This window comes from Macaca nemestrina, chromosome 9 (assembly GCF_043159975.1).
Source record: "Macaca nemestrina isolate mMacNem1 chromosome 9, mMacNem.hap1, whole genome shotgun sequence".
In the NCBI taxonomy this organism is placed as follows: Eukaryota; Metazoa; Chordata; class Mammalia; order Primates; family Cercopithecidae; genus Macaca; species Macaca nemestrina.
Window position 1 is genome coordinate 59,602,473 of NC_092133.1, and position 20,440 is coordinate 59,622,912.

Genomic DNA, 20,440 nt, shown 5'->3' on the forward strand with positions numbered 1-20,440 from the left:
ATGTCAACTGGCCCAAAGTAATCAACAGGGCACTTAGAAGTGTAAGGGGTAAGCAGGAGAGTCAGAAGGAGATGACTAGGGAAAAATGGTCAGAGAGCTACAACTGGGTTGGCTTTTTTTAAGATGGAGGAAGGGGGCCATGAGCCAAGGAATGTGGATAGCTTCCAAAAACTAGAAAAGGAAAGAAAATGGATCTCTCCTAGAATAAACAGTCTTGCCACACTTTGATTTTAGCCCAGCAAGATTCAGGTCTTTTCATCATAGTTTCATCTCTAGAACTACCAAATATTAAGCGTATAACATTTAAACCACCAAGATTACGTTAATTAGTTAAAACAATTATAGAAATTTAATGCACGTGGCAATTCCTCATACATAAGACCCAAAATAAGAATAACTGATTGTCTTTGAGACACAGCATTCCCTCAACTACTTTCAAGTTCTTATCATTATCCTTCCGAATCATGTGCCACAGGTGTATTCAGCCAGGACTTCTAACATACTTATAGGTTTTTAATTAAACATATTTGTAGCTTTAAAAAAAAAAAATCACAAGCTAGCCTATTCAACATTTTCCATATAATTTCATTTTATATATTTATTTGTTTATTTACAGACAGGATCTCATTCTGTTGCCCAGGCAGAAGTGCAGTGGCATAATCTTGGCTCACTGCAGTCTCAACCTCAACCTCGCTGAGCTCAGGTGATCCTCCCACCTCAGCCCTCCGAATAGCTGGAACCACAGGCGTTGCACCACTATGCCCGGCTAATTTCTGTATTTTTTGTAGGAACAGGGTTTCACCATGTTGCCCAGGCTGGTCTCAAACTCCTGCGCTCAAGTATCTTCCCATCTCAGTCTCCCAAAATGTTGGGTTTACAAGCATGAGCCACTGTGCCCAGCCTAATTTCATTTAACTTAAAATCTACTCTGCAGTAATCACAGTCTAACAGGAATATTACATTATGTTAATGCTAAACTGTTCCAAGTTTCGTTTAAGAAATATGAATGTAAGAAAATCTGGAAATAAATCTAAAATGGTAGATTCTAGGCTAAAAAAACTAAATTAGTAATATTCAAATTTTCAAATAAAGACTTAGATAAAAAACTCATCAAGGGTTCACATAGTTATGGTTCAACATACATTTTTCTTTTTTTGTTAAAATTAGATACGGTGAAATGTAAAGATAGTATCAATTCAGTAAGTTTTGACAAATATATATATTTATATATATATTTACTTGTGTAAATATATATACCTGTGTAACCAACAATCAGGATAGGAAACATTTCCATCACCTGAAGAAACTCTTTCCCATTCTTTCCAGTCAATCTCTACCATCTACAGATAATTTATTTTTTAATATCCAGCTTAATACCTTACCATTTACTAATATATGTAAACCTCCTCTTTACATCACTTAAATTCTCAACTAAGAAAGCAATAAAGTCATTTATATATACATTTTTTTTTTCCTTTTTTAGAGATGGGGGGGTCTCACCTATGTTGCCCAGGCTGGACTCCAAGTCCTGGGCTCTAGCAATCCTCTCACCTCAGCCTTTTACACAAACAAAATAAAAGTAGTTACTGATGGAACTCCCAATTTCTAGAACCACTAACATCAGCAATACTTCTTAAGGAAGATTATACACTTTTGTACGAAAATAACCAGCCAAAACCTTCAAAACTACTTCTATTTCCTGTTAGAAACACCTATTAGCAAAACATACCTATTTTGCAATGTCGAGTCAACATTAATACATGCCGCATTAACTATATCACTGACTACAGTGATGAAAACCCGAGTTTACAAAAACATTCAGAAACTATTAAAACAGGTAGGTAAAAAACATTAGGTAGATACCTGTACAGATATTACAGTGAATTTGGAATTGTAAGCTTGCATGCATACAAGGGGAAAAAATATTCCTAAATTTGAAATTTTCAGTGAAAAAATAAGTGGCTCAGGGCACTACAAATAAATTTCATAGATAACGTATTCATAAAACAACCTTGGGAAGTCTAGTCTATGTCTTGTCTCTACTACGCCCCTTACCTTCAAGCTGCCCCTCAGTGAGAATGCACTTGGGAACACAACAGAGCATATTACAGCTCAAAATCACGCACATACCTACACTACTCAAAGAAAACACTGGCAGTGTCACACATAAGAAAGCAAAAGAAAAAAAAAGACAATCAATTCTGCATGGCATTTAACATTTTAATTGACATTTTTCGTCTTATTTAAAACCATATAAAACCCAGAAACAGCTTGACTCCAAAGCACTGCATCTTTCTAACAAAAAAAGTACACTGGGCACAGAAAGAAAGAGATTACCCTCCATACCAACATTTTTCACTTTTATAAACCTTTCCGGTTAGAAAGCCAAGCATCTATTAAGGTGAGGATGAACCCGGGCACCGCCACCACCACCACGGCCTCTGCCTCTAAAACACAAAGGAATCCCCGGACTGTGTGGGAACGTCTCTGTCCTTTCCTCCCTCCCCTTCAGCAAACTTACAGGACAAGTTTTAAGTCTCGAGCTACAACACTATGAACACTTTTCCAAGAAAAGAGATGCCAGGGAAGCTGGCCACCTATCGCTATGAGTGGTCCGCCCCCTACCCCTACCTGCCCGCGCGGCGCCGGACTCGCAGCTCCGCCTTTTGGGGAGGTCTCCGCGGCCGCCCAGGCGCCACAGCGGGCAGCTGCGGTCGACCCCTCCGGGATTGGGGGCAGGGCGGCCTCCACGGCTATCCCGGGAGTCCCGCTCCGACACCGCCTCCCCTGGGGAAGCCGCTCGCAGAGAGGCAGGGACCCAGGCAAGGGATGCGGGCAAACAAGCCAAGGGCTCGGCAGAGGGGCGTGACCGCCAGTTGGCCGGGCTGAGCGAGGTGCCAGAGGGAAGCCCGCAAGGTACGTCTGCGAGAGCCGGGTGCGGACGCGGCAGGGGGGAAGGGGGGCGCTCGCTCTCTTACCGCCAGGTCCGGATTGCGGCTGTCCCTGTGTGACACGGCTCGGATGACCCCCGCTCGCCAGCCGCGTCCGCTCTCCCAGCGCTCCGGACGCGCCTCGTCGCTGACCGCCACACACAGGAACCGCTTCCCCACCAGCTCCGGCCGCGTCTCCACCGCCATAGCCGTCGCTGCCGAAGCGACCGCTGCCTCCTCCAGTGCGAGGGAACCGGTGAAACCTCGCTCCTACCGGCCGCTCATGCTGAGGAGAGCGAACCGGGGCACGGCAGCGGCCCCGAACGAGCGCAGACTCGGGGCGCACTGGCCGCTCTGCCCCGGACACAGCGACCTCGGTCCCTCCCCCAAACACTCCTCTGGAATCCCAGATTCGCAGCGTTGGGCTGCAGCGCCACACAAGAAAACTGAGAGAAAACCCAACACGGCCGTCGAACACCCAGAGGCAGCCCAGCCGCCGCCACCGCACCGCGGCCAGTACTGCTCCGTCTCCGTCCCCGGGCAGCGGCGACGCGCAGCGCGTCTCCTTCCGCCGGCGCGGGCGGGGCAGGAGCCGCGGGAGGGTCGGCGGAACCACCGCAGACGGAAAGTAGTGCCCAGCCTTGCGGAGGCGGCGGCCGCCGCCACGGGGTCCTCCGAGATCCAGAGGTGGCGGCGGCGGCAGACCAAGAAATGAAGCCGGCCGCGGGGAAGTAGGCGACAGCTATTCAAAGCTTTTGGGGGTCTACCTGTGTATTCGTTGCTCCCTCAGAAGTGGAGGTGAGGGGAAAGTGAAGTGTAGTGGTTCCACTTTGATCACAAAATAAACTCCAGGGTTGACGCCTCACCCCCGGCGCGATGTTCAGAGCACACGGCGCCCGCCGCCTTAGTTAGCCTGAATTAGCAGTACCGCAGTACCAGCAGCAGAGCAGGACAACACTTCTACTGAAAACTAAGCCCCAAAGTCACAGCAGAACCAACCGTTCATGACTTCAAGGGAAAACGAAGGGGAAAATATCATCCTTTTCTTTTGTAGCGATACTAATTACATGTTTAAGCTATTCAGAGATTTAAATTCGTCACTGCTTTATTATAAGAACAGTAAATGCTCCGTGGCGGGCCCTTGTCAACGTCCTGAAATTTCACAAACCTTGTCTGCGACAGTCTTAGTGCTTTTAGTACTAGTACGTAGCTCAAACACACAGGTAGGTCGGATAATAACAGCAGAGAAAATCCCCAGATTCAGTTATTAGAAAATACCACGGAAACAAAAGGATTTTAACCAATCACAATTCAAGAAAGTAAATTATATTTATTTCCCATCCAATTACAATAGGACTCCCTAACCTACACACAGATCTCTTGGAACACTCTTCTTTGATCAACTTCTTTAATTGTTATAAATCAAACCTCCCTACAGATGTCAGCGAGCAGTTCGATTTCAGGCACACTTTATACTGCTTTTTTATAGGTAGTTTTAAAAATCCCAGTTGTGGTTTTTCAGTGGCATTAGTGATTACAGTCCGCTTAAAAATTCTTCTAGTCCAATAAAATATTCTAAATTTCAGTCTCTTAGAGATTTTCCTGAACCTCTATTTAAAAAAAGTTTAGTAATCTGAATGTTTAAATAACTATAAGGCTTTTATCTGTTTTCTCTAGAACACTCAAGCTGGGCAATTTGAAATGGAGAAACATGACCACTGCTAATAGGTTAGAAACCAAAATTATAAGGAAGATGGATTTTAATAATCATGGTCGAATTTTGCTAAAGACCAAACACAGAACTGTAATAAATAGGCTGGGCGCGGTGCCTAACGTCTGTAATCCCTGCGCTTTGGGAGGCGGATCACCTGAGGTCAGGAGTTCGAGACCAGCCTGGCCAACATGATGAAACCCCCTCTCTACTAAAAGTACAAAAAATTAGCTGGGGGTGGTGGCGCGCGCCTGTAATCCCAGCTACTCAGGAGGCAGCACTCGGAGAATCGCTTGAACCTGGGAGCCGGAGATTGCAGTGAGCCGAGATCGCACCACTGCACTCCAACCCGGGCAACAAGAGCAAAAACTCAGTCCCCCGAAAACAACAACAAAAAGCTCTAATAAATTAAAAAGGCAAAACATATCCAAAAATGCACATTGGCAAGTTGAGAGAAAAACTTAATTTTGCTTGGGCAATTTTATTTCCAAGTCCACTTTTTCAGTGTACACTGTATAATGAAGAATTACAGATGAAGATTTCTAAAATCAATGTAGATTAAGGAGCCAGTAAAGTGGCTTGGTGACAATAATCCAACATATGTAAGGATACAAGAGAGCCGGGCGCGGTGGCTCACGCCTGTAATCCCAGCACTTTGGGAGGCCGAGACGGGCGGATCACGAGGTCAGGAAATCCAGACCATCCTGGCTAACACGGTAAAACCCCGTCTCTACTAAAAATACAAAAATATTAGCCGGGCGCAGTGGCGGGCGCCTTAGTCCCAGCTACACGGGAGGCTGAGGCAGGAGAATGGCATGAACCCGGGAGGCGGAGCTTGCAGTGAGTGGAGATCGGGCCACTGCACTCCAGCCTGGGCGACAGAGTGAGACTCCGTCTCAAAAAAAAAAAAAAAAAAAAAGAGTAGGGAGATCAACATCCAGATACCAACTCATCAATGATCTGCTTTGTGACCATGCGCATGATGCAATTGTAAAAATGCAAAAATGCCTGAATCCTAATTTTCAGTGATATCCTAGGAGCAAATGAAAAATAGATAAAGTCATTTGAGAAAAACATGCAAATTCATCAGTTATTACATAAATCCCACTCACCAAATTACATTCTTAGGAGTATAGGTTGCTGGTTGCCTTACATAAATAAAAACTGCCAGCTGTTTTCAATTTTGTAGGCAAACTGCTCTACATGGGCCCTTAGGAACTCCCACCACATGTTGAATTCCACCCTTTTCAGTCTTCTGAAAAGCACGTAATCCAACAAACCAATCAAAATATTTCATGTATAGAAACAAAGTTTTTCAGGAGGGCATATATCCCTGTAATATTTTTAATCAAATATCTTAATATTCTTAGAACTATAGGCCAAATTCTGTTCTACTAATCCCTTGACTACAGTCAATGCCTAGAGTTTACACTAATTCGTGGATATTTTGCTGTTGGAAAAACTTAAAAGTACATTTTTTAAAATGTAGAATAAAAAGTCATTAAAGATTTTTTGCTTGTTTGCTGGCATTTTTTGCTTCGTTTTGTATCAAGGGGTATTTGTATTATTTTATTTTTGCCAGCAAATCATAACTTTGTAAATAACAATGAATTAAAAAATTTTTTCAAGTCAGTTTTGAAACTTCAGAGTATTTGTTTCTTAATGTTTCCTTACATTCTTTACTTCCATAAAGATACTCGGAAACAGAAGAGTGATGGTATTTGTTTTCATTATACAGGCAGAAAGAATGACAGTGAAGTACTTAAAATAACGAAGTTTACTTATAGAAGCTGAAAATTAGAAATATAAATTAGATTTTCTAGTCTTTCCATCGCCACATGTAAATATGTCCATTAAATATGCCTACACACACATCAATTCAAGCAAACCTCATACATCAAATATCTTAATCTACACCAAAGATTGGGAGATTATTTGATTTTTTCCCTTTTTAGAAGTTCACAAAAATTTATTCATAAAAACAACTTGGGCTAGGTGGTGGCATGTGCCTGTTGTCCCAGCTTCTCTGGAGGCTGAAACTGGAGGATCTCTTGAGTCCAGGACTTCTAGTTCAGGCTGGGCAACATCACAAGACCCTGTCTCTAAAAAAATCTTTAAAATACAAAGAAACCCCACAAACTATTTCGTTTGTTTTTTAAAAAACTGACTTATAAAGGAAGAAAATGTATTCACTGCATAAGAACCATAATTATCTACTTAATTATCAGTGATTAACAGTTCATGAAGTTTAGTTTGAATAAGCAAAAGCCTAGTAGTTACAGATTTTTCACTTTTTGACTTGGTATGTAATTGTGGAAAGGGTCAATCTTCTGTTGTCATACATACTAGTATTTTATGCCACTATAAATGTCTACTTTATCACAGATATTATCTAATATAGACAAAAAGTTTAACACATCTTTTGTAATAATATTAGCCACCACTTGTAGAACACCTACTATGTGTCAGACAGTATACTAAGTACTTTACATACGTAATCTCACTTTAAGGGTGAGGAAAATGAAGTTTAGAGAAGTTCAGTAACTTGCCTAAGAATACACATGAAGAAACTGGTTTTCGAAACCAGATCTGTGATAACAAAGACTCCCTGCTATTAACTATTAAACTAAAAAGTCACTTAAAAGAAACATGAAGGTCAGTTATCAAGTTGTTTCATCCTTATTTACAGTTTACTCATAATTGATGTGTTCAGTATTTATTTAGCACTTACTATGTGGGTCACATCCTGCAAGGTTCTGGAGATAGGACCTCTATTCTTGAGAAGCTCACAGTCTATCTGGAAAGATAGACAACAGAAATGCTTTGGTTTATTTAATTAAGGAACTATCAATAGAATTTCATCCAAATTTAATGCATTTTAATAAATATTTTTCAAATCTATAATAACTTAAGGCTTTTATTGTCAAATGTAAATAATGGACTGCTTTTATGAAGTCTTAGATTATATATATAGATATGGCTAAGAATTATGCAAGCCACTATTAAAATGAAGGAAACCAAGAGTTTCAACTGAATTATGCAAGTGGAAGACCAAGAATAAATGGAATATAAATTTATGTTCTTTTTTTAATTAAACTTCAAATAATTTGTATTTAGGGTTTGTATACCCTAAGCATTTATTTAAAATAAATTCCTCAATCACATTTATGATAATGAAAAATTAACTCAAATATCAAAATATCACTTCCTCAAGGAAACCATCCCTGATTCTCAGACTATGTAGTATTCCCCAATAAGAGATTTTCAAAACATGCCTTATTTGTCTTACTACTACAACTGTATTTACACCATTTATTGTGTAATTGATCATTTATATTTTTCCCTTTATTGGCTATATAAGCTCCATAAGGCATCTTTGTCTTGTTCACAACTATACTCCCAGCAGCTACTAGGCCTTGCTAAGAGATGATAATACATTTTACAGCATGAATGAATGAATATAGCAAAATGTACCTTTTTCTAAATCTAACCCAACTAAGAGGAACTTAGAATCTCAGATACAAATGAGAGTTCCTGTTCTTCCTACAGCGGTATTCATCATCTTCAAAATAATGTCTTCAATACATTATCTCATTTAATCATGGAGGTACAATGTTAAGCCTTTGAAAACACGCTTCGACAGAAAAGCAAGGTTTTTCCTGGGAAAATTTCTAAAGAACAGATACAGAAGGAAGAGTTACAATTCTCAAGAAAAACATTCATTTCATTACCAAACTACCAATTTAATACAAACCCAAAAATGATCCTATGAGTGTATATCCAAAACACTAGTCTATTCTTAGTCTTCTAAAAAGAACAGTCTCAAATAACATCCTTGATGGAGCCAATATACAAACATAACTTTCTGACTATCTTCTTGATGCCATGGAAGGAGGGAAAGAGAAGAAAAAAAGAAGATAAAAAAGAAATGAAGGAGGAAGTGAAGCAATCTCTATTGGGCCTTCTAATTGTATATTCTACACATCTGTTATCCAGTTTCCAGTTTAAATTCTGGCTGCATAGGAACATACCACTTCTTTTCAACATTCTCTTCTCTATTAAAAACAAGGTTAATTTTTAATGATAAAAAATTAAAAATTTAGAAAGAATACACAAAGCATTAGAAAATTCCTAATCTGCTCAGTGAGGAACTACAAGAAATAAAGAAATGGAAAGTTGCCATTGAGCACACAGTAAGTCTTCCCGGGGTGTCCCACAGCACTTTTTCTCTGTTCATCATCCCTCTCATAAACGCTCCAACTATTAACTACCATTAAAATATGCAAGTTTGCACTTTGCAAACAGGTTAGGTTCCAAAAGGGTCGTGTTCCTATTAATCTTACAAGCTTTCACTATTGTTACAAGTTAATAGCAGCAGAGTAAAAGTCTTCTGTTTATATCCATGTAAGTTCATTAAGTAAAGGAGGTTCTAAACTTCTATTAAAACGATAAATGAAGGAAAGCCAATGTAAAATCTAAACTAAAAAGTAATACGAACTCAAAATCTCAGCATGCTAACCATATACTCCATCTATGTTCTTCCTCACCAATGAAGCTAGGTATTATATAGTGAACTTTATGATCAAGAACACACATAATTCAGCAAGGAACAAAGTATACTTTCCTGTCACGTGGTAGGTTCAAACCCCAAAATGTTAAAGGACTGACAAAAGTAATCTTGCTTAGCAAAACAAATATTGTTAGAAAGACTTCAGTATATGCTATTTCTCAAAGGTCTCAAAGAAGATATACATATGAATATTAATATTACTACATACTAATTACTAATATTAATACATACTAATATAATACAAACCAAAGTACCAAATAACCATTTTTAAACATCACTGTAAAACTGCTTCTTTCCTCTGCTTTCCAAGTTTGGTCATAAAACCATTATATTAAAACAAATAGGTCAGGCATAGCCTGTCAGTAGCTCTAGCCTGTAATCCCAACACAGTGGGAGGCTGGGCAGGGTGAATCACCTGAGGTCAGAAATCAGCCTGACCGATATAGTAAAACGCCTTCTCCACTAAAAATACAAAAATTAGCTGGGCATGGTGGTCCATGGCTGTAGTGCCAACTACTCGGGAGGCTGAGGGAGGGGAATCACTTGAACCCGTGAAGCAAGAGACTCCAGTGGGCTGAGATCACGCCACTGAACTGAAGTCTGGGCAACAGAGTGAGACTCGGTCTCAAAAAAAACAAAAACAAAAACAAACAAATAGTCTATCAAAACTAACTTGAAATGGAAGAATTTTTGCAGTGTTCTGCATTAGAAATAAACTTTTGAATTGACACTTTTTAACCTTATATACCTTCTTCATCTATAATAGATAAAAATCCTACCTCAACTATTATATATTATTATATATAATAATAATTTCAACTATTCTAGCTACAAAAATTATCTTAAAAGCAATTGCTTTATTTGCTTTTATATCTAAATTTGCATGGATGCTTCTTTCCCCCACTTGCAATTTCTTTTTTTTTTTTTTTTTTTTTTTTTTTTTTTTTTTTTTTTTTTGAGACGGAGTCTCGCTGTGTCTCCCAGGCTGGAGTGCAGTGGCGTGATCTCGGCTCACTGCAAGCTCCGCCTCCCGGGTTCACGCCATTCTCCCGCCTCAGCCTCCCAAGTAGCTGAGACTACAGGCGCCCGCCAACACGCCCGGCTAGTTTTTTGTATTTTTAGTAGAGACGGGGTTTCACCATGTTAGCCAGGATAGTCTCGATCTCCTGACCTCGTGATCCACCCGCCTCGGCCTCCCAAAGTGCTGGGATTACAGGCTTGAGCCACCGCGCCCGGCCCCCACTTGCAATTTCTTTTCATTTTATTTATTTATTTTTTTGAGACAGAGTCTCCCTGTTGCCCAGGTTGGAGTGCAATGGCATAATCTCAGCTACTGCAACCTCCGCCTCCGGAGTTCAAGCAATTCTCATGCCTCAGCCTCCTGAGTAGCTGGGATTAAAGGCATGTGCCACCATGCCTGGCTAATTTTTGTATTTTTAGTAGAGACGGGGTTTCACCATGTTGGCCAGGGCTGGTCTCTAGCTCCTGACCTCAAGTGATCCGCCTGCCTCGGCCTCCCAAAGTGCTGCGATTACAGGCATGAGCCATCGCGCCCCACCCTGGAATTTCTTTTTATATTAACAAGTTTTAAAATTTCATATATAGCCAAATATGCTAATATATTTATGTTGCAGCCTTAAGGCATGCTTTAAAAATATGTAGGTATTCTTTGGTATTTTAGGAATTTTATAATACAATTTTTATTTTATTTCTTTCTTTATTTTTGAGATGGAGTCTTGCTCTGTGGCCAGGCTGGAGTGCAGTGGCGCGATCTCGGATCACTGCAACCTCCACCTCTCAGGTTCAAGCAATTCTCTGCCTCGGCCTCCCAAGTAGCTGGGACTATAGGCATGCACCACCATGCTCAGCTAATTTTTGTAATTTTAGTAGAGACGGGGTCTCGCCATGTTGGCCAGGATGGTCTCTATCTCTTGACCTCATGATCTGTCCTCCTCGGCCTCCCAAAGTGCTGGGATTACAGGCATGAGCCACTGCCCCCAGCCTAATTCAAATTTTTATAATAAAATTTTTAAATCTGTTAATGTATCCCTTAATTACAAAAAAAAATAAAAAATAGAGATATAATACTTTCTATAAAACTAATAAAGATGAAAAAGAAAAAACATTAAGTAGGACAAGAATATGGTAAAACAAATACTCTGTTGTAAAAGTAATACACATTTGGTTAAAAAAACTTCTTTTTTTTGGAGACACGGTCTCACTCTGTCATCCAGGCTGGAGTGCAGTGGCACAATCTTGGCTCACTGTAACCTCTGCCTCCAAAGTTCAAGCAGTTCTCCTGCCTCAGCCTCCCAAGTAGCTGGGATTACAGGCACACACCACTACGCCTGGCTAAATTTTTGTATTTTTTCAGTACAGACAGGGTCTCACCATGATGGCCAGGCTGGTCTCAAACACCTGACTTCAAGTGATCTTCCCACCTTGGCCTCCCAAAGTGCTGGGATTTCAGGCGTGAGCCACTGCGCCTGGTCTGGTAAAAAAAACTTCTTGGAATTACAGTTCACTTATTGCATCGAAACTGGACTTGGCTTTACATTCTTAATGTACTTTTACTTTTCCTCAAGATACAAACTTACTGTTGTGAAGCTGAATTTTCTTTCACTACTTAAATCATTTATGTATATCTGGTAAATTATGACTAAATTTTTGTTAAATTGCATAAAGTAAACTGAAATACACACTCGGGGCCCGGTGCAGTGGCTCACACCTGTAATTCCAGCACTTTGGGAGGCCAAGGCGGACGGATCACCCAAGGTCAGGAGTTTGAGACCAGCCTGGCCAACATGGTGAAACCTCATCTCTACTAAAAATACAAAAATTAGTTGGGCATGGTGATGGGCGTCTGTAATCCCAGCTACTCAGGAGGCTGAGACAGGAGAATCCCTAGATCCCAGGAGGTGGAGGTTGCAGTGAGCCGAGATTGCGCCATTGCATTCCAGCTTGGGTGACAAGTGTGAAACTCTTGTCTCCAAAAAGAAAGGAAGAAATACACACTTGGTACACTAAAAAACAAAAACAAAAACAAACAAAACTGGGAAGCAATCTGACCATCTTTACTGATAACAGCCTTAAACAAATCATACCATCTGACTCTAATTCGACTCCTTGGAAATCACCCTCAGTGAACAGGCTAAGGATATCAAAATATGGAAAAAGTACATTAGATGCTTTGGTCAGCTGATTGCTGAGAGTCTCTCCTCAATCGCTAAAATGAGTGGGAGTGGAAGAGTGCTTATAAAGCAGACAGCTGTGAAGAAGAGTGTTTTAGGATGAGAGAGACATATACTTGAATCCTGAAGAAAATTTACCAAAGGACGGGGATGAAACAGAAATAAAAACAACTTTTTGTTTTTTGTTTTTTTTTTTTGAGACAGGGTCTCACTCTTGTCACCCATGCTGGAGTGCACTGGTACAATCATGGCTCACTGCAGCCTTGACCTACTTCCCGGGCTCAAGCGTTCCTCCCTGCCTCAGCCTCCCAAGTAGCTGGGACTACAGGCGTGTACCACCACGTCCAGCTCATTATATATTTTATTTTTTTGTAGAGACGAGGATCTCACTATTTTGCTAGGCTTGTCTCGAATTCTGGCTTTAAGCAATCCTCTCACCTTAGCCTCCCAAAGTGCTGGGATTACAGGCATGAGCCACCGTGCTCAGCCCAAAACAACTTGTTAAACAGAGCAAACTAAAATCAAATAAAAGACTGAAAGTAATGGGGTCAAAAGTTCCAAATTATGTAGGACAGTCAGCCTACTCTCAAATTATTTTTAAAAATAAGAGAAATAATGTAATAAAGAAAATGTGACAAATTGTTAAATGAACAAATTACAGCAAATCTAATGAATGCTGATAAAAGTTGGAATAGTGCTTACCCATGGGGGTGGGTAGTATTGACTGTGAAGTGGCATGAAGGTGCTAGAAATGCCCTATATCTTCATCATATAGTGATGGTTAAATCAGTATAAAATGTAAAGATAAATCATAAAAATTTGCAGATGTTCATGATTCTAAACATAATTATCCTTTCCTTTACAGTTATAATAAATAATTACATCATTATTACTTGCAACATATGTAGAGTCATTATTTCTCCTTCAAATGTTCAGTTCCATTAGGACTGCATTTATGAACCCTGGACAGCTAAGGATACTCCCCATTTTACAATTTTGTTTAATGCATTTAAAAAAATAATCCATCTGAAAACATACTCCCTAGAGGGAACAGAAGTAGCCTTCAATTTGGTCTGCATTATCACCACTGAAAACTATGTTTTACTTAGTAAGGAAGATCTAATTCCATGAAAATAGTTAGCTCTACCTTAAAAAGTTCAGGTACTTGTCAAAAATGGCTTCCAAAGATACTCCTTTTAATACAGGATGTGAAAACCCTTCCTAACAAATTCCTGCAAAATTAGATGATACTGTTATGTACTTCTGATGGATAGACAGGAAAGTAACCTGAGACCAAAACAACAGAGGTCTCCTACTACTGGAGAGAAGCAGGATTATCAAGAATAGAGGAAAACAGAGTCTGCCTAAGACAAATACTGGTCTAGGACAAAAGAGAAAGCTCAATTCCCACTACCACAAAGCTAACCAGCATCCAAAGCCCCATGCCCACCACCACAACACAAAGTAGCTCCGAGTAATACGTAAGTAAGAGCATTCTACTACTAGAGAAATAGCAAAGGACAGAGAGAGACCCTCTCTGAAGTTCAGGTGCGCAGATAAGGCTAACAGGTAAACATGGAGTAAAAATATTGGTCAAAACTTTCCAGCAAATCAATCCCCAGCTTAAGTACTAGGTGATAATAGAAAGATTTAAAGTTGATAATGGGCTGGTAGCAGTGGCTCACCCCTGTAATCCCAGCACTTTGGGAAGCTGAAGTGGGTGGCTCATTTAAAGTTAGGAATTTGAGACTAGCCTAGCCAACGTGAAACCCTATATCTACTAAAAATACAAAAAATTAGCCAGGCATGGTGGCAGGCGCCTGTAATCCCAGCTACTCGAGAGGCTGAGGCAGAAGAATTCCTTGAGCCTGGGAGGAAGAGGTTACAGTTAGCAGAGATTGCACCATTGCACTCCAGCCTGGGTGAGAGAATGAGATTTTGTGTGTATGTGTGTGTGTGTGTGTGTGTATGTGTATATATATATATGAAGTTGATAATGCACTGAAGGTAATCAGAGCAATAAAAGGCAAATTCTTATCAACTCCAGGCAAGACTAACTCAACCCTCCATGCTAACACCTTAGCAGAACAAGAGTCATGACAAATTCTCAGCATAAATACGATTTACCATAAATGATGGCTAGCATTCAATCAAAAATTATAGGCTGGACAGAGTAGCTCATACCTGTAATCTCGACACTTTGGGAGACAAGAGGATCAACTGAGGCCAAGAGTTCAAGACCAGCCTGGGCAACATAGTGAGATTTTTTGTCTCCACAAAAAATTTTTAAATATTAGCCAGGCCTGGTGGCGTGCACATGCAGCCCCAGCTACTTGGGAGGGAGGCTGAGGCAAGAGGATTGCTTGTGTCCAGAAGATCAAGGCTGCAGTGAGTCATGATCACACCACTGCACTCCAGCCTAGATGACAGAGCAAAACCCTGTTTCTAAAATAAGTAGACAAATAACATTTTTAAATTAAATTAAAAACATTTTTTAAAAGACCAGGCATGGTGGCTCACACCTGTAATCCCAGCACTTTGGGAGGCCGAGGCAAGAGGATCACTTGAGGCCAGCAGATCAAAGCTGCAGAAAGAAATCTCTAGACAAAGAAGAGGGGAAAATATGCCAACTACCAATAAAAGGAATGAGAGGGGTGACATCACTACAGATTCCACAAATATTAGAAGGATAAAAGAGAAAGTATAAAAAACTTTGTACAAAAAATTCATCAATTTACATGAAACAGAAATTGCTAAGAGACACAAACTGTAGACCTCTCTCAAAAAAGACATAGACTGAAGATCTAAACAAGTGGAGAGATATACCATGTCCATGCATCAGCATTAATAATATTCCAGTAAGACTCAGTATTAATAAGATTCTAATTCTCTCCAAATTGATCTGCAAATTTACAGCAATCCCAATCAAAATGACGGTATTCATTTTTTTTGGTTGACACCAACAAGTTGATTCTAAACCCAAATAAGTTATGAAGAAACTGGAACAGCCAAAACAATTTCAGAATGAAAAAACTGGAAGACTCATACTATCGTATATTAAGTCTTACTTACATAGCTGCAGTAATCAACTCATCATAATGTTGGCAAAAAGATAGATACATAGATGAACAGAACAAAATAAGAGAGTCCAGAAATAGACCCATACTTATACGGTCAATTGATTTTTCAATAAAGGTACAAATGCAATTCAAACAGAGAAAGGATGGTCTCTTCAACAAACAGTGCTGGAACAATCTGTCATCCATATGGTGCTGGAACAATTTACCATCCATATGTCAAAAAAAAAATGAACCTCGACCTATACTTTGCAGCATATACTGAAATTAACTCAAAAGCATTGATCTCAACATAAAATATAAAGCTAAAAAACTTTCAGAAAACAGGAGGAAAAATTTTGTGACACTGGGATAGGCAAAAATTTCTCACCTACAACACGAAAAGCATGATTCATAAAACTAAAAATTAAACATAATTAAAATTAAAAACTGTTCTCCAAAGGTCACAGAGGTAAAATATTGTCAAAATGCATATCTGATAGAGGATTGATAACTAGAATATTTAAAGAACTTTCAAAACTCAATAAAAAAACCAAATTTTTAAAAATTGGGCAAAATATTTCAACAAACACATCACCAAATAAGATATGCAAGTGGCAAATATGCACAAGAAAAGACACTCAACATCATTAATTATCAGGGAAACGCAAATTAATATCACAATGAGACACCAAGTGTAAAGGAAGATAAGGAACAATCAGAACTCTCATACAGTGCTGACTGGAAGTGACTGCCACTTTGCAAAAGAGTTTCTAATAAAGTTAAACATATACTTTTCATATGACCCAGTAAAGGAAGATGAGGAACAATCAGAACTCTCATACAATGCTGACTGGAAGTGACTGTCACTTTGCAAAAAGAGTTTCTAACAAAGTTAAACATATATTTTTCATATGACCCAGCAATCCCACTTTTAGGTATTTACCCAAGTGAAATAAAAACCTATGTTCATACAAAAACCTACCTCTACACCCAAATGTACACAGCCTGTTTATTTGTAATTGCCAAACACTGTAAACAACCAAAAATGTCCCTCATCTGGGAAACAGGCAAACTATGGAGTGCTACTCAACAATAAATTAAATATTATACATGCAACAATATGGATGAAGCTCTGCGTTTGGGGAATCCCCAAAACCACCCTCAGAACTCACCAGAAAGACTCACAAAACTCAAAAGAAACATTATACTCTTGCTTACTGTTAATTACACTAAAATGATAACATTAAAATCAGCAAAGGGAAGAAGGGCATAGAAGACTGCAAGCACAAGCTTCCAGTTGTCCTCTCCCAGTGTAGTCAAGCAGGCAGGGCTTATTTCTCCCAGCAACAACATGTGACAACATGCAGGAAGTACTTGGCAACCAGGAAGCTCACCTGAGGCTTAGCATTTAGGGTTTTTACTGGGCTATCTGCATGGCTGACCTTAGTCTCCAGACCCTCCAGAGGTCAAGCTGGTAACCACATGGTACATTCCTACAGTCCTAGCCAGTTGTGAAGCTGAGGCTGGAGGATCACTTGAGCTCAAGTGTTCAAGGTTACAGTGAGCTATGGATCCTGCCACAGCACTCCGACCTCCAACAGAATGAGACCCTGTCTCAAAAACAAACGAACAAAAACCACTAATAAAGAAAACTTTTTGGTCTTAATATCAGCATGAGTTGTTCTATTCCCTAGCAGGTGCTTTGTTTGTATCATACGGACACTGAATTATACCACTGACCCAGTTTTCTTTCTACGTAGGCTGTTAGGACATTTTATGCTATACACTTTTTATGTATTACTTAATTTTTTCAGCTTTTTGTTCCAAAAATTTTCAAACATTAATGAGAGAGAGAAGTAAGAATGAATACCCACATACCCTTCATGCAACAATACCGACAAATTGCCAAACTTATTTATTCTCTCCTCTTTTTTTTTTTGGCTGGAATGTTTTAAAGCAAATCCCAGATGCCATATTATCTCACCCAGAAATAGTAAAGAAAGTATCATTATCCGTTAAAGACTTTTCTTTAAAGTAACCCTACAATACCATTATCACATTTTACAAAATAAGCAATAATTCTTCAGTATCATCTAATAAGTAGTAGTCTGTACTCAAATTTCCTCAATTACCTCAAAAATGAAAATTTTGCCATTACTTTGTGTAAACCAGAAACAAAACAAGAACCGCACATTGCATCTGGTCGATAAGTCTCTTTAAATCTCATTTAATCTCATTTAAGTTATTTGTCCTGGAGAATTTCTCATATCCTAAATTCAGCTAACTGTTCCCTCGTTGTGTTAACTTACTATTCTATTCCCCGTATTTCCTGTAAAGTGGTAGTAAGATCTAGATCTAGAGACATGATTCAGTTTCAGTTTTTTAGCAAAAATAGTCCATAACAGTCCATAGGTGATACATGTACTTTCCTAATCCATTACATTAGGATACACATGATGTCTTGTTGTCCCACTGAGAGTAACACAGAAATAGCAGAACTTCTTAAATTTAACTAATGACATATGAGACCCAGATTTCTACTTTGAAAGATTCAGACAATAATGATCCCAGTAACCAAAAAGAAGGAAGAGATTTTTGGGAAGACTAAATACTATCAGCGGATTTCTTTGGGTGATAGATTTGCCAAATAGGTATTTTTTAATTTGTTCCAGATTTCTGGATTTTCTAAATATGGTACTCTGGAATACCATTACCAAAAAGAATGAATATCATTACTTTGACAATTTTTTAAAATCTTTAAAAAATTATAGTATATAGTTGTAGTCCAGAGTTTGTCAAATGAGACAACAATGTTCTGTGGCCAATATAAAACGTTTTGATCCTGTTGGAAAGGGTCCCATTTTGCCAAGATGCAAATGACCTACAAAGCCCATGTTTTGCAACCCTATGCAGGTCTCCTAAGTACATTCGATGGGAGCAGTAATGAATCCTCCAGAAACAGCCGAAACTATAGTTTGCTTGATTTTTTTTTTTTTTTTTTTTTTTGGAGAGTCTCATTTTGTTACTCAGGCTTGAGTGCAGTGGTACAATCATAGCTCACTGTACTTCGAACTCCTTGGCTCAGGTGATCCTCCCACACTGGTCACGCTAAAGCACTGGGATCACAAGAATGACACACCACACCTGGCCTAAACTATAGTTTTATAAAGCCAACACAACTCCAGGGACTGGCAAACTAGAATGTTAGCAATGAAAGCTGTGAGCACAATGATTACAGGATGAACGCATTTAAAGCTTCCTTCAGTGGATGTTATTGACAATTTAAAAGTACTACTGTAAAAAAAAAAAGAAAAAAAAGAAAAAAAAACTATTATTCATCACAGCCAGTTTGAAAGGCTATAGATAGAGGCACCATTTCTGACAGAAAGCACTGTGGATTCAAATTTATTTTTGCTATGTTGGTGTTATATCACTCAGTTTAAAAAAAAAAAAAAAAAAAAAAAAAAACATGGAAATGGCAAATGAGAAAGCCCAGGACGCTGGCTATAGCTATAAAGGAAGAAAAGGTTCCTTTTTGTGACTACCAACAACAGTCCTTTCCTTACTTTCCTTCTAATTCACAGGATATTAATGTTCTGGAGAAGAAATGGTAAGCATTTTCATCACCTAGCATATAATTCATATTTAAGAGAAATTATGTTTAATATAACCACATGGTGGACTCATCAGAACTAAGGCTCATTATTTGTAAATTTTACAAATACCACTCATCTGTTCACATTATAAAATTAGGTTAATCATATCATAGACTGAATCCTCAAATGTTTTCAACTTCTACCTGTTAAGAAACTATAAACATTTTTCTTCAGGAACTAAATAGGATTTCCTTGTATTATAGGTACTGTTAATAAGTGATATAAAGTCCTCTTCTAGACTTTAGTTGATAAATAGCTGTAAAATGAAATAGTTTTTGAACTTGCTTCAGATAAAATTTTCAGATTTGAAAAATAATTGATACCTTATAGTTTTGTTTTGTTTTTTTTGTTTTGTTTTGTTTTGTTTTTTTTTTTTTGAGACGGAGTCTCGCTCTGTCGCCCAGGCTGGAGTGCACTGGCCGGATCTCAGCTCACTGCAAGCTCCGCCTCCCGGGTTTACGCCATTCTCCTGCCTCAGTCTCCCGAGTAGCTGGGACTACAGGCGCCCGCCACCTCGCCCGGCTAAGTTTTTGTATTTTTTTTTAGTAGAGACGGGGTTTCACCGTGTCAGCCAGGATGGTCTCGATCTCCTGACCTCGTGATCCACCCGTCTCAGCCTCCCAAAGTGCTGGGATTACAGGCTTGAGCCACCGCGCCCAGCCGACCTTATAGTTTTTTTAAAGTTCACTTGGAAATTACAGTGGTATTAACAGAATGTGACAATATGTCCAAACACATTTATTGCAAATACCGTACCTACTAGATACAATATTTATATCTTTAAAATAGTGGACACATTTCCTTTTATAAAACACTGATTTTTTTTTTTGCTTTTTTTTTCCTTTTAAAAATATGAGCAGTAATCACATTGACTGAACAAACAGCCTTTCTTAATTCTGTGGCTTTGAGACTTCACTTAGAAGCTTTATTTAACAAAAGACATTTCTGAATAAACCACAGTCAATTATACATTATCTAAATGTGGCTTATTAACTGTGTATTTTAAATGTCTTCTCCTGCCACCCAGAACATTTTTGGATCTCTTCCATAACCTCACTTAGTACACAGAAACAGTTCTTTCATAACTAAATTAATCTCCAGTTTATTCAGACCATTTTGAGGACTGAAAGAGGTAAAAATCAAGGGAGAAAACAGACCCCCAAAACAAGGTAGTAAAACACACAGGGAGGAGGAGACAAACAGGAGCTGGAGGAAGTGGAAGAGAGGAGGAGAAGAGGACCTAAGGCAGAGAAAGAACTGTAGGTTTCCCTTGGATTAAAGACTCTTCAAAGCTGCATGGAAAGGAGGGATATTCCAAGTTTT

At 39.1% G+C, this 20,440-nt stretch overlaps 1 protein-coding gene across 2 annotated transcripts in view; it reads right to left on the bottom strand.

Moving 5' to 3' along the window:
* Positions 1-7,397, bottom strand: part of LOC105466156 (jumonji domain containing 1C) — a 310,861-nt gene extending 303,464 nt beyond the window's left edge. The window contains exon 1 of one of the 2 annotated variants that reach the window (XM_071069618.1): positions 7,373-7,397. Coding sequence is in view for 1 of the 2 variants with exons in the window: in XM_011715124.3 (XP_011713426.1) it covers positions 2,979-3,137 (159 nt within the window). In the remaining variant the exon portion in view is untranslated. Of the gene's footprint in view, positions 1-2,978; positions 3,452-7,372 lie in introns of those variants that run through there. The other variant, XM_011715124.3, reaches the window with a different exon arrangement.
* Between the last annotated feature and the right edge of the window lie 13,043 nt (positions 7,398-20,440).